Source organism: Arvicola amphibius, chromosome 3 (assembly GCF_903992535.2).
Source record: "Arvicola amphibius chromosome 3, mArvAmp1.2, whole genome shotgun sequence".
Lineage (NCBI taxonomy): Eukaryota > Metazoa > Chordata > Mammalia > Rodentia > Cricetidae > Arvicola > Arvicola amphibius.
This window is the reverse complement of record NC_052049.1, coordinates 122,522,350-122,536,555: the sequence shown is the minus strand read 5'-3', so window position 1 is coordinate 122,536,555 and position 14,206 is coordinate 122,522,350. Positions and strand designations below refer to the sequence as shown.

Below are 14,206 nucleotides of genomic sequence, written 5' to 3'. Positions count from 1 at the left end.
TGCCTATTTATGACTTTGAATTGTTAGGATGTCAGAAATGGAACTACTGCCATTAACTAAATAGCTATATTTAGTGACTTTTATTATGATCCCTCTCTAACTTAGAGCAGTTAGGTTTCCTTCTATTTGTTTGGAAGAAGCTAATGTTCTCTAGAGCCTTTTTTCTATAGCATTTGTATAGTCAAGCAGAAATTGCTACAGCAATTGTCAAGGCCATTTCCCAGTTCTTACAGTGTCTTGGGAAACAACTTCAAGTCCTTCAAGTTACTTTTTTCATATAGCGTTTTATATTAATGCAATCGTAGACATGAAGAGCCAATATTATAGCTTTTAGTCCATGGATGACAATGATGCTCAACATTGTATGTTTCTCTTTGCTGTTAGGGGTTCTGTCTGTAATGTCTTACTGACATCATGCCATGATGGTGTGTGTCGGCTCTGGGCAGAAACGCTGTTACCGGAAGACTGTCTTTTGGGTGAGCAGATTTGTGAGACCACTACCTCCAGCATCGCCAGCAACCTTTCTCATGCTGGAAAACACAAAGACAGAATCCAACATGCTCTTGAGGTATTATAATATGTAAAGTGATAAAAGCATTTTGAAGATTTGTTTTGCTGAATATGGTGTACATGAACATGTGGTGAAGTTAATAGTGAATTTTTATTTTATGCTTGTGGGATTACTCAGTGTGTGCTGTTATGAAGCTGCATATAGTTAGTGATGATTTTAGGCATCGTCTAGATAAGTAACAAATTTGATGTTTCCATTTTGCAGGTCAAATGTCAAAATCTGTAGGAGTACTTAGCTTTAACTAGTAAAATATGTAAAAGTCATTGAAATTAATTCTAAATGTTTTGTTTTTATTTCATTTTTGTTCCTTAGGAATGATGATTATTTATTAAGATGTTAGGCAGAGAAGCTCTATGTGGTAGACCTGGATTTGGTGTTGCGTGCCTGTAATTCCACCATCCGAGAGGCAGAGGCAGGATTGAAAATTTAATGCCAGAGTAAGACTGTCTGAAAAATAAAAAACAAAACCTAACTGTATAACAAGAACAAAAAGCAGCTAACAGGAAATATGCTGGAGACTGGGCATGTGATGTGCATCTGTAATTGCAGCACTCAGTGCAAGGTCAAGGTCTTTGTTAGCTATATTGGGAGTTCAGGGTCAGTCTTCGCACATGAAACTGTCTCAAAAACAAACAACTTTTAGGCCCAGGTAAACTCACATCATTGCTATATCATGGTCATGGCTGAATATTTTGAAAGTCAAATATTTTTTCCCTTTTAAGATGCAGTGCATGCAAGCTGGACAGATGGTTTAGCCATTAAGAACATGTATTTTTGCAGAGGACCCAAGTACCTACATAGTGACTCACAACTTCCATAACTCCAGTTCCAGGGATCTCTTCTGACCTCTGTGTGCACAAGACACTCATATTGTGAACAGACATACATATGAACAAAGCACTCATACACATAAAATAACTAATACACATATATACACGTATTCATATGTAGTATAATATATATACCTGTAATTCTAGCACTTGGTAGGTGGAAGCAAGATCAAGAAGTTTAAAGTTAGCATTACCTACACGGGAAGCTTTGGAAACCTGGACTACATAAGATTCTGTCTCAGAATAGTGTGTGTGTGTGTGTGTGAGTGTGGTGTGTGTGTGTGAACAGAATAGAAGTCAAAAATAAGATAAAAAGCAAAATCTTTATGAGAAATTGCTTATTATATTAACTAATGTGCAAAAGGAATGAAAGAGGCATGCATAGCATTCAAAGACATTTTATATAGTAAATATGCTTACAACTGTTTTTATTGTACAAGAAAGCCACCCTTATTCTAAATATTTATTTACTTAATATTTTATGTGTATGAGTGTTTTGTCTGCATGTATGTATGTGAACGTCTGGTACCCTTGCGGAGATTCAGAAGAGTAAGTTCTCAGATCTGCTGAAACTGGAGTCAGATGATTGTGAGCCAACATGTGGGTGCTGGGAATTCAATCTGGATCCTCTGGAAGAGCAGCTAGTACTCTTTAACTGTTGAGCCATCTCTCCAGCCCAAGATGGCTTAATCTAAAACTGTGTTAAGAAAAGGGGGGGAGGATAATAGAATTTATTATCCAACTTTTACAGTCATGTATATATGTATAAATTTTCTTTGTATGATTAAGGTCATATTGCATGGTATGTTTCATAGCTTGTTTTCTTGCTACACAAATCACTTTTATTATGAGTTATGTTTGTGTGTTATATAGTTTAATGGCTGTGAACATGGTACTCTGAATTTATGTGAAACAGGCAGGCTTTAGTAACTAAGTTTATTGTTTATGATTGGGAACTAATCATACTTTTTTAAAAAAAATGGCCAAAACTTAAATGAATTTAAAGCAAGTCAGAATAGTTCAAATTACTGTTTTGTTTTTATATAGAAATTTAATGGGAGAAAGTACTGAAATATTAGCTAGATGCTTACTAGTATATATAGTTTATATAGCATGTTTTATCTTAAAATTATACATAAGCATCTGATGACCGTCTTTGTGCCCTCTATGACGCTTCATACATTTCTTTTTAGCAAAACACATATGGCAGTGATTTGACAAGCTTTTGCTATCTTTTAACAATCTTATTAATAATGTTTAAATATTTTTTAGAAGATGAGGCCTAATCTTAAGTGTACCATGTAGAATTTTGTTGTGTAGGTACATTTTAACTTAAATCCTGTTGGTCAGCGCTCAGGCGACACTTTAGTGGTTAAACTTGCCTAGCACACTGTTTTGTATTTCCAGTATCATGTATAACATAAACCTCCTCACCGCGAGGTTTATGTGGTTGTGTACATGTTTTGTTCCTAGGAGAAAAATAAATAGTAATATGTCTTTATTGAATGTCAAGTATCTATTTAAAAAAATTTGATAGGCAGTTTGGGCCAGAAGGTCTAAGCATTCAGCAACTCCGTGGCAGGGAGACACTAGAGAACATACCCTGAAATGGTACTGTTTTCTGCAAGGAAAGGATAATGGTTGGAAAACTGAGAAGGAGGATCAACTACATTATTTTAGTAGAAAAGAATTGGCAGCATGCTGTTGCTTTCTTACTATGAGAACAAAGGAAAAGAATGGGAAGTTTTATAAAGTGTGGTTTTGCAGGTAGGGTAAGTTACAGCCTAAGAAGTGGGGTTATGGGATGAAAAAGTTATGCTAAGAATGATTGTGGCCTCACGTCCAAAATCGAACGTGTGAGTAGGTATGTTGTGAAGAGTTTTGACTTTATAGCTGCATCTTAATTTAAATCCCACATGCTAGGGGCTTGGGAGATAGAGAGTTCAGTGCCAGATCACTGACCTTGAAGTGTATTGCACCGGACTCTGTCTCCAGCAAGTAGTGGGCATAGCCTACCACTGCAGTAAGGGTGTTCCTGTCTGCTCTAAGTGACTCCCATTCTGCTTTGTGTCCTGTTTTCTTCTTTATAGTGGGGATAATACATTTGTAGTTTAAGTCAATATCTAATTCTATGTGAGTTTTAGGAGGCATTGCCCCTCCTGGTAAAGGGATTCAGGGACTTTTTGTTCTTTTGAGTAGTAAGTCTCATTTCAGTACAGGGTACTCTTAAGCACCCCCACCTTTCCGTGCCACGGAAATAGTCTTTGTTAACCAGGAGCCGTTACTCATGGTTTATACGCACGAGTAAGTACTTTTGAGCAACTACTTTTTGCCTTAAACTCTACAAATTTTTAAGAATTGTGGAGCATATATCCAAAATTGTTTTCTTGTAATTAAGAAAGCATTTTTTAAAATCATCAGTTCCACAGGGGCCAGCTCTTAAAATTCTGAGTAGTGGAAAGTCTTTGGTTCACATTGGTTAGGACATTACTCTTCTGTTCTAGACAATACACCATTTGAAGAATTTAAGGAAAGGACAAAGGAGGTCTTCTGTTCTTGTAACTCATACCGAGCTGATGCCTGACAAGACTGCAACCCATGAAGTCCAGAGACACATTTCTCACCACGCCAATGCACTGTGTCATTTTCACATTGCAGCAAGCATCAATCCTGCCACAGGTAATGGAGAAGAAGAGTTATTTTTTTATAAATATATTGAAATAAGATAAATATATTGAAACATAGTTTATTTTGTAACCTGGTTTTATTTTATGTTGTCTTTTAAAATACTTCTTAGAATGGGAATATAACAAGAGGTAGTCTTTCTTTAGTTGGGTCTATGTGATTTTTTTTCCTTTTATTTTTTCGAGACTGGGTTTCTTTGTGTAACAGTCCTGGCTGTCTTGGGACTCACATTGTAGATCAGGCTAACCTCGAACTCACTAAGATTCACCTGCCTCTGTCTCCCAAATGCTGGAATTAAAAGTGTGAGCCACTACCGCCTGATTAGGTCTATGTGATTTTTATTGGGTAATTTCCATAAGTATTTTTGAACATCTTTGTCTACAAAGGGTTCCAAGGAAGTTAGAGCTTTACTTGAGCCTAGGAACCCAATGGTGATAGCTTGGATAATTAGCATATGCTCTATTTAATAGTTTAACTGTCTTTGTAGCTCTTCTTTATAACCTTATCTTAATAGTTCATACCTCAGTGTAGTTTATTTTCTATAAACTTTCTTGGCCTATGCTTAGGTAGAAAGATATTTTTCTTTAGCCCTGGTATGTTTTTCAGTCTGTCCTCTTATCTAGGCTAAGAATCAATAGAAGCAGGTTTTATGTTGGCAGAAGCATATTTGAGAGCTTCTATTTAAGGGCATCGTGTTTTATTTGGTCTAAAATATATATAGAAAGGCTGTAAATTTCTTACTTCATTGCCGATAGAACTGTATTTATATAAATGCAGCTCTACTTATCAGCTGGATGTCTGTTGCTTCAGGGTAATAGGGCTTATTATTATTATTATTATTATTATTATTATTATTATTATTAATCTGTTTAGTTTACAGTATGGCCCCAGGCCCCCATCCTCCCCTTTTAGTCCCTCTCTCCCATTCCTCCCCTCCCCCAATCCCCTCTTCTACCTTCTCCATCCAGGAAAGGGCAGATCTCTTATGAGTATCAATAAAACATGGCATATCAAGTTGCAGTAAGACTAGGCACCTCCCCATGTATTAAGGCTGAGCAAGGTGACCCAGTGTGAGGAGTAGGATCCAAAAAGCCAGTAAAAGAGTCAGAGACAGCTCCTGTTCCGCTGTTAGGAATCCCATAAGAGGACCAGGCTACACAACTGTAATATAAATGTACAGTTCCTAGGTCTGTCTCATGTAGACTCCCTGGCTGTCGATTCAGTCTCTGAGCCCCCATGAGCCTAGGTGAGTTGATTCTGTGAGCCTTCCCGCTGTGTCCATGACCCCCTTGCCTCCTACCATCCTTTCTCCTCCTCTTCCACAGAATTCCCGCACTTCACCTAATATTTGTCTGTGGGTCTCTGCTTCTGCCTCCATCAATTGCTGGATGATGCCTGTCTGACAATTGGCCCAGACACCAATCTGGTCACAGGAGATAGCCAATAAAGACTACTTCTCCACTATTACTAGGACTCTAAGCTGGAGTCCTCCCCATAGACTCCTGGGAGATTCCTCTGCTCCAGGCTTCCGCCTGACCCAGAAATGCTCCCCACCCCTAGCAATCCCCCTTAGCACTCTCCCCCTCCTGCTCCCCTTCCCACTCATGTTTCCATCCTCACCTGCCCTTGTCCACTCATGAAATCCTTTCCATTTCCCCTCCTAGGGAGATCTGGGTGTCTCTCCCTGCCCCCCTCCTCCCATGATCTTTTCTTGTTACTTAGTCTCTGGGTCTGTAAATTGTAGCTTAGTTATCAAAAGGGTTTCATCTTTAAATACTTATTGTTAAATTCTCTGAGTATAATGATTTACTTAGTGAATACAGTTCCTATAATCTGATCTTTAACAGTGACTGCAAATGTGTGCTGCCCAGTGACCTTGAATGTGACTGTTTTGAATTGAGGCTTGCTGTAATGTACACACTGGATTTCCTAAGACAGTATAAAAAATATGAAATTTCTTGTTAATAATAAAAATATATTACTAAAGTTAAATTTACCTGTTTCTTTTAAACTTACATATTACTAAGACTTTCTTAATTAAAAATAATTTTTTGATACAATACATTCTGATCATTGTTTCCCTGCTCTCATCTCTAGGGTCTTTCCCACCTCTCTGTTCATCTAACTTCATGCCTTTCCTCTCTCTCTCTTTAGAAAACAAACATGCAAATAATAAAAAAGAATAAAAAACAAAGAAAAAACCCACAAATGTGCCTATACACATATACACACATACAAAAGGCAAAAAGAACCCCCCCCCAAACAAAAACGAACAAAACTTCCAAACAATAAAAATTCAAAATCAGATCTCATAATATATAAGCAGAAGATCAGGTAAGGTAAAAAAATGCCCATATAAGCAATATGAGACAAAAACTTCCAAAAACTCCACTGAGCATTTTTTGTATTTATGCTTTCTACTGCTGAGGCTGCCCTTAAGTGTGGTTTATATACCCAGTGAAACTCCATTGGAGAAAACTAAATTTTCATTTTCAGTGCTTATCATAACTGGAGATAGCCTTTTGGTTAGGGATGGGAACTCCTGTCTGATTTGCCCTGGGTCAGTGCTGGAACCAAAGTGTGGAATTTTCATGGGGATTGCATTGAATCTGAAGATTGCTTTTGGTAGGATGGTCATTTTTACTGTATTAATCCTACTGATCCATGAGCATGGGGGATCTTTCCATATTCTGATATCTTCTTCAGTGTCTTAAAGTTCTTACTATACAGGTCTTTCACTTGCTTGGTTAGAGTTATCCTCACATATTTTTCTAGTTGGGGGAGCTATTGTGAAAGGTATTATTCCCCTGATTTAGACTGTCATTTGTATATAGGATACCAACTGATTTTGTCTGTTAATTTTATATCATGCTACTTTGTTGAAAGTGCATCAGGAGTTTGCTGGTGGAGTTTTTAGGGCCTTTCATGTATAAAATATCATATCATCTGCAAATAGTTATTCTTTTGACTTCTTCCTTTCCAACCTGTATGCCCTTGATCTCCTTCAGTTGTCCTATTGCTCTAGCTAAGACTTTAATAAGTGCTGTATTGACTAGGTATGGAAAGAGAGGACATTCCTGTCTTGTTTTAGATTTCATGGAAATGCCTTTCATTTCTCTCCACTTAAGCTGGGCTGTGGGCTTGTTGTATATTGCCTTTATTATGTTGAACAATATCTCTTGTATTGCTAATGTCTCCAGGACTTTTTATTATGAAGCGATATTAGATTTTGTCAGAGGCCTTTTCTGAATTTAAAGAGATGATCGTATGGTTTTTGTCCTTCAGTATGTTTATGTGGATTATATTTATTGATTTACATTTATTGAACCATCCCTGCATCTCTGGGATGAAGCCTACTTGATCATGATGGATAACCTTTTTTTTTTTTTTGATGTGTTCTTGTATTCAGGTTGCAAGTATTTTATTGAGAAATTTTACATTCATGTTCATAAGGGAACTTGGTCTGTAATTCTCTTTTTTTTGTTGGGTCTTTGTATGATTTAGGCATCAGGGTGACTGTGGCCTCTAAAAGAATTAAGCTCTGTTCCTTCCATTTCTGTTTTGTGGAATACTTTGAAGGAGTGTTGATGTTAATTCTTCTTTGATGGTCTGGTAGAATTCTGTGATGAATCCATCTGGCCCTGGGCTTTAAAAAAAAAGAGTTTTTGGGAGTGTGAGCTACTTTTAGTTATTACTTATATTCATTAGGAGTTTTGTTTAAGTTGCTTATCTGATCTTGATTTAACTTTGATAGGTCATATATATCGAGAAATTCATCCATTTATTTTGGGTTTTCTAGTATGGTGCAGTACAGATCTTTAATGTCCTTATGATTCTCTGAATTTCCTTAGTGTCTGTTGTCATGTGCTCCTTATTGTCTGTAATTTTATTATTTCAGATCTTCTCTCTCCATCTTTTAGTTAAATAGGCTAAGGGATAGGAATCTTAATTTTTTTTCAAAGAACCAACTTTCTTTTTTCCAAAGAAACACCTACTTGCATTTTTTGTTTTATTTCTATTTTATTGATTTCAGACCTGAATCTGATTATTTCTTACATTCTACTGTTTTGTGCTGTTCTGTCTTCTTTGTTCGACAGCTTTCAGGTATGCTGTTAAATTGCTAATATGAGATATCTCTTTCTCTCTCTTTAAAATAGGCACTTAGTGCTATGAGCTTGCTTTTAGAACTGCCTTCACTCTGTCACTTAAATTTGGGTATGTTGTGTTTTCATTTTTATTCAATTTTTAAAATAGTTTTTACTGAGCTATATGTATTTTGTTTTTGCTCCCCTTCTTTCCCCTCCTCTTCTCTCCTATCCTCTTCCATGGTCCTTATGCTCCCAATTTACTTAGGAGATCTTGTCTTTTTCTATTTCCCATGTACATTAGATCCATGTATGTCTCTCTTAGAGTTCTCTTTGTTGTCTAAGTTTTTCTGGGATTGTGTTTATTCAGTTTTTAAAATATTTAAATTTCCTTCTTAATTTCTCTCTTTTTATTATTCTTTCTTTATGCTGTAATTTTGTTCTGATTATTATGTATTATTGGGAATTTCTTTTCTGTTTCTATTTGGTGTTCTTTGCGCTTCATGCAGTTTCTGCGTTAGAAAAATATTCTTTTATGATTTTGTTGAAAATATTTTCTTTGCCTTTGAGCTGGGTTTCTTTCCCCTTCTCTTATTATTCATAGATTTGGTCTTTTCATAGTGTCTCAGATTCCCTGGATGCTTGTGGCCGGATTATTTTAGATTCAACATATCTTTTACTGGGGTATTCATTTTTTCTACCTTGTCTTCAATGCCCAGGACTCTCTTCATGTTTTCTGCTCTGCCAGTGAGGCTCACTTCTGAGGTTTTTGTTGGACTAAAGTTTTTATTTTTAAATTGAGTTTTCTTTACTGATTTTGTTTTTACTTTATGAACTGTTTTTATTACTTCATTTTACTGTTTGTGCTTTCACAGACTTCCTTGAACACAATCATGATTGCTATTGTGATGTCCGTGTCTTGATCTTCAGCTATATTGTGCTTCTGAGGACTACTCTTACTCAGGATTACTGGGTTCTGGTGGAGGCATATTTTCTTGACTGTTGATGTTTGTGTTTTTGCAATGGTGCCTTGCCATCTGGGGTTGGGATGACTGAGGTGATTCTAGGTATCTAGTCTTGTCTTTGTTGAGAGTGTTCCATTATTTGCTTTATGTTGCTCTCTCTGGATCTTAGGAAAGTGTGGTGGATGTGTGTTGCCCCGTAGAGAGTGCTCTGCAGGGTGGCAGAGAGGTGTAGAGGTGTGAGGTGAAAAGACCGAGAGCAACTTCAGTAAGTAAAGAGCTAAGGTGGATCCATACCGAGATGCCAGGTTCCCAGAGAGTTGAGAATGTGGGGTGAGGGAAAGAGGAGGTTCTGGTAGTAGGTTATAGTAAGGCAAAAAATAATCTGGAGAGACAGAAATGAAAGGGCCAGGGGACCCTGGTCTTAATCAAGAGTTGGAGTCCCCAGCAATGGAGTTGAGGTGGGAGGAATGATGCCTGCAAGCAGGTTGTTACCAGGCTGAAGGTGGAGACAGAGAGATTGTCCTGGAGGACAAGGGAGGACAGTGAAAATTGCGTACCTGAGTGAGGTTAGTTGTGGCTACTGTGTGTGTGTGCAGAGGGGTTCAAGTACAAAGTATTTCTAGGTATTGGTGCCTGACACAAAGGAATGGGAAGGGAGGGTTGAAAGAGTCCACAGGAAGGGGGGAAGCTGACTTTGAGCCAAGGTTTAGCATAGTCAGCTACTAAGATGTTTAAAATTATCCTTTATGCCTACATTTCTGGTTCTTGATGGTTTTTGTTTTTTTTTTGGGGGGGGACATGCTGTGATGGCTACACCTACTTGTAATTGTTTATTTTTTAAACTCTGTTCCTTTGACTCTTTAGGAGGCCTGCCACCCAGCTCCCAAATGAATATACATATTGTCTTATTCTTACTTATGAGTGCCCAGCCTTAGTTTGGCTTATTTCTTGCCAGCTTTTCTTAATTTAAATTATCCCATCTTTTGCCTCTGGGCTTTTGTATTTCTCTGTTTTTGTATACCTTTCTTTGATGTCCTCTCCTTCTCCTTCTCAGCTTTTAGGAATATTCCAGACATTCAGCAAAATTAAATAGTGCAGTGAACACTTTCATAGCTCCTTAAATTTTACCATGAATATTTGTACTTGATGTTTTTTCTATTTGTGTTTGCACCCATGATCACGTGTGCATGTGTGTAAGCGAATTTTTGTCTTAATCTTTTCAAAGTGCTGCACATATCATGAAATTTTATCTGCTGGAGCTTCAGATATCTTCTTAAGAGTAAGGGAAGTCATGACATAATCATAGCATCTTTGTCATGTCTAAGAAACTGTTAAGTCCTTCCATAGTGTTTAACGTCCAGTTTATATTTTAATATCTTCAGTTACCTCTTACAGGTCTTTTTCTTTTCTTTTATTGTTTTTATTGAATATATATTTTTCCTCTGCTCCCCTTCCTTCCTCTCGCTTTCTTTTATCCTCTCCTGTGACCCCCTCTTCCCCACTCCCAATTTACTCAAGAGATCTTATCTTTTTCTCCTTCTTATGTAGATCCATGTATGTCTGCCTTAGGGTCCTCTTTGTTGTCTAGGTTCTCTGGGATTATGGATTATGGACTGGTTTTTCTTTGCTTTATGTCTAAAAGTCAGCTATGAGTGAGTACATATTGCATTTGTCTTTCTGGGTCTGGGTTACCTCACTTAATATGTTTTTTTCTAGATCCATTTGCCTGCAAATTTCAATATGTCATTGTTTTTTACCACTGTGTAGCACTCCATTGTATAAATGTACCACATTTTCTTTATCCATTCTTTGGTTGAGGGGTATTTAGATTGCTTCCAGGTTCTGGCTATTACAAATACTGCTGCTATAAACATAGTTTAGCACATGTCCTTATGGTGTGATTGAGCATTTTGGGGGTATATACCCAAAAGTGGTATTCTGGGTCTTGAGGTACATTGTTTCCTAATTTTCTAAGAAATCGCCATACTGATTTCCAAAGTGGCTATAAAAGTTTGCACTCTTCAGCAGTGGAGGAGTGTTCCCTTTACCCTACATCCTCACCAGCATAAAGCTCAAAGCGATCCCACTGAAATCAGGAACAAGATAAGGTTGTCTACTCTCTCCATATCTGTTCAGTGTAGTACTTGAAGTTCTTACAAGTCTTATAGTTCACCACCTTTTCTCAAAACCAGGATTCAACTAAGGTTGTTGTGTTTCTATATTTGGTTTTGAAATTAGTACTATAATTTAATTTCATGTCAGAATGTCATTAGTTCTTAATATTTACAGTTACCATTAAATTCAGTTAAAGTTGTTAAAAGTCCTGGTGGAATCATGCTGACTTGGTGTTGGCCCCTTCTCTGGATAAGCAAATGATTAATTGTGATAAGCAGTTGCTGTGTTTTTAAAGAAATGGAGCATCATGTTGAACGTTTAAACTTTTTTGTTTCCACAGATATTCCAAATGTCTTGGTTGGCACTTCATTTAATATCGATGATGTCAATGGGGGATTTGTAGTTCATTGGTTAAATAACAAGGAATTTCATTTTACATCATCCACTGAAATATTTATGCACCAATTGCGGAAACTTTCTGAGAAACAGTTAGATCATGAAGGCGACGATGCCGCCAGAGAAGATGAAGAGCGCTCTCAGGAGGAACGGGAGAGGGGCTTGCACATGAGATTAGACCATGGTCGGTGTTGCTTGTTTATGGTTTTTTTTCCCACTAAAAATAATTTTTTGTGGTATCTCTCTAATTTTGAATTCTCCCTTCTTTCTTGTTTTTAGTACTGGTTGTCTCTCAGATTAGGCCCCGTGCTTTTCCTGACTCTAGCTGTTGTTTTGTTTATAATGTGGACTTAAACCCAGGGCCCCATGCAGGCTAGGCAAGTTCTCTAAGAGCTACTCACTCGCCCGTTTCAGGTGATTGTGGGACACAGCATGCCTACATTGCCAGACTGGCCCTGAGCTCGAGCTCCTTCTGCCTCAGCCTCCTGAGTAGGTTGGGTTATAAGCTTGTGCTTCCATGCCAGGCAAACTCTGTATATATATTTTGTTTTATTTCCTTGACTAATGTAGTACTTTAGAAGCCATATTGTTTTATGAGAAATACGGTTTGCTAATTTTAACAATGAAAATATGATGAAATTTTCATTTATCTAAAAATAATATAGTAATTTCAATTCAGACAAGAAAATACTTTTCCTGACCACAAATTGGAAAGGTACTTTATAATTTTGAGTTTCTAAATGAATTTTTATAGTATTATTTAGTTTATATTCTGACAGATATATTTTCTGATTTAGAATTATCTCTGGATAGAGAATCTGAGGCAGGTACAGGATCGTCAGAGCATGAAGATGGAGAAAGAGAGGGAAGTCCTAGAGCCCACCCAGGGCCTAGCATCCCAATACCACTGCCTACAGTGCTCCTCGACCGGAAGATTGAGACACTGCTGACGGAGTGGAATAAGAACCCTGACATGCTATTCACCATACACCCTGTAGATGGAACCTTTCTAGTATGGCACGTGAAGTACTTGGATGAATATAACCCTGGAATATTTAGACAAGTCCAGGTATATTTCCTTGATGAAAATACATTTTTAAAATAGCACGATGCTATATAGACTTCACAGATTTTTCAGAATTACTAAAAAATTTAATAATTTTTAAAACAGAAAATACATATTCTTGTTTTCAAAGAGGATCAGTACTATGAATTTTACACATTTAGTTAACTCAAAGAAAATGAATTTTTCTTTTTTTTTGAATCATTGAGTATTTGAATTACTATTCATACTTTCTGAGAAATACTTTTTAGTATTTCTAAGGAAACTGCTTTGAAAATGAGGTTTCGAGTTTCTTTCTGTCTCTCTGCCTCTGTCTCTGTCTCTCTGTCTCTCTCGAGACAGGGTTTCATGTAACCAGACTCGTCTTGAACTAGCTATATAGCTGAGTATGACCTTTAGTTCATGATCTTCCTTTCTTTACCTTCCAAGTGCTGGCATTAAAGGCATGTGCTCATCTTCAGTTTTATAAGCCAAATTAAGCTGTTTTTAATGCATTCTCTTTCTTAGCTTTATTATAACTTAAATACATGATATGGTTATTTTGATACATAAGCTATAAGCAATGTATTTGAAACTTTATTTTTCATCTTGTATTGGCCTGTGAATAGTGATCTATCTAGTATATAAGTAGAAGAAAGGAATTCAGCTATACAGAGGTTAAACTTGATTCTTTTGCTAGGAAATTGGGATTTGGCATTCTGAAAATAAAAGTGTATTTAGAAGATATTTTTGAGAGATGGCAAACTTCTTATAATGGATCATATGTTTGTGTTTTACAGGTTTCTTTTTCCTCTCGGATTCCTGTTGCATTTCCCTCTGGGGATGCAAACTCTCTTAGTAAAAACATCATGATGTATGCCTGTGTAAAAGCTACAAAAGATCCACACCATACTCCACCATACCAAGAGCCGATGTCTGTAGATAGTTCTCATGGGCCACAGCCACACTCTAGATTACACAGCACAGACCTGAACATTTTAGCGCCCACAGTGATGATGGTCTCTAAACACATAGATGGGTCTCTGAATCAGTGGGCAGTCACTTTTGCTGACAAGTCAGCCTTTACTACGGTTCTGACTGTATCCCATAAATTCAGATACTGTGGTCATCGGTTCCACCTCAATGACTTGGCGTGCCACTCGGTCTTACCACTGTTGCTGACATCCTCCCATCATAATGCTCTGCTGACTCCTGAATCAGACTGTCAGTGGGACTCAGACAGTAAAGTAAATAGATTAATAGATCCTGTAAAACATACAAAGGAGTCATCGAAACAGCCTCTTAGAAATGCAGCAACTCGTACCTTTCATGACCCGAATGCAATCTACAGTGAACTTATTCTGTGGCGTGTAGACCCCATAGGCCCTTTGTCATACACTGGAGGAGTGTCAGAATTGGCTCGAATTAACTCTTTACATACCTCAGCCTTCTCTAATGTGGCATGGCTTCCAACTCTTATTCCTAGTTATTGTCTTGGTAAGTGTTTATTAATTTGA

At 37.2% G+C, this 14,206-nt stretch overlaps 1 protein-coding gene across 4 annotated transcripts in view; it reads left to right on the top strand.

The window, feature by feature from the left end:
* The window catches only part of Dmxl2 (Dmx like 2), a 130,630-nt gene that overhangs the window by 41,427 nt on the left and 74,997 nt on the right, over positions 1-14,206 (top strand). For all 4 annotated transcript variants that reach the window (XM_038324524.2, XM_038324523.2, XM_038324522.2 and 1 more), the window contains exons 8-12: positions 385-568; positions 3,906-4,080; positions 11,592-11,831; positions 12,445-12,716; positions 13,490-14,186. In XM_038324524.2, the coding sequence (XP_038180452.1) occupies positions 385-568; positions 3,906-4,080; positions 11,592-11,831; positions 12,445-12,716; positions 13,490-14,186 (1,568 nt within the window). The remainder of the gene's footprint in view (positions 1-384; positions 569-3,905; positions 4,081-11,591; positions 11,832-12,444; positions 12,717-13,489; positions 14,187-14,206) is intronic.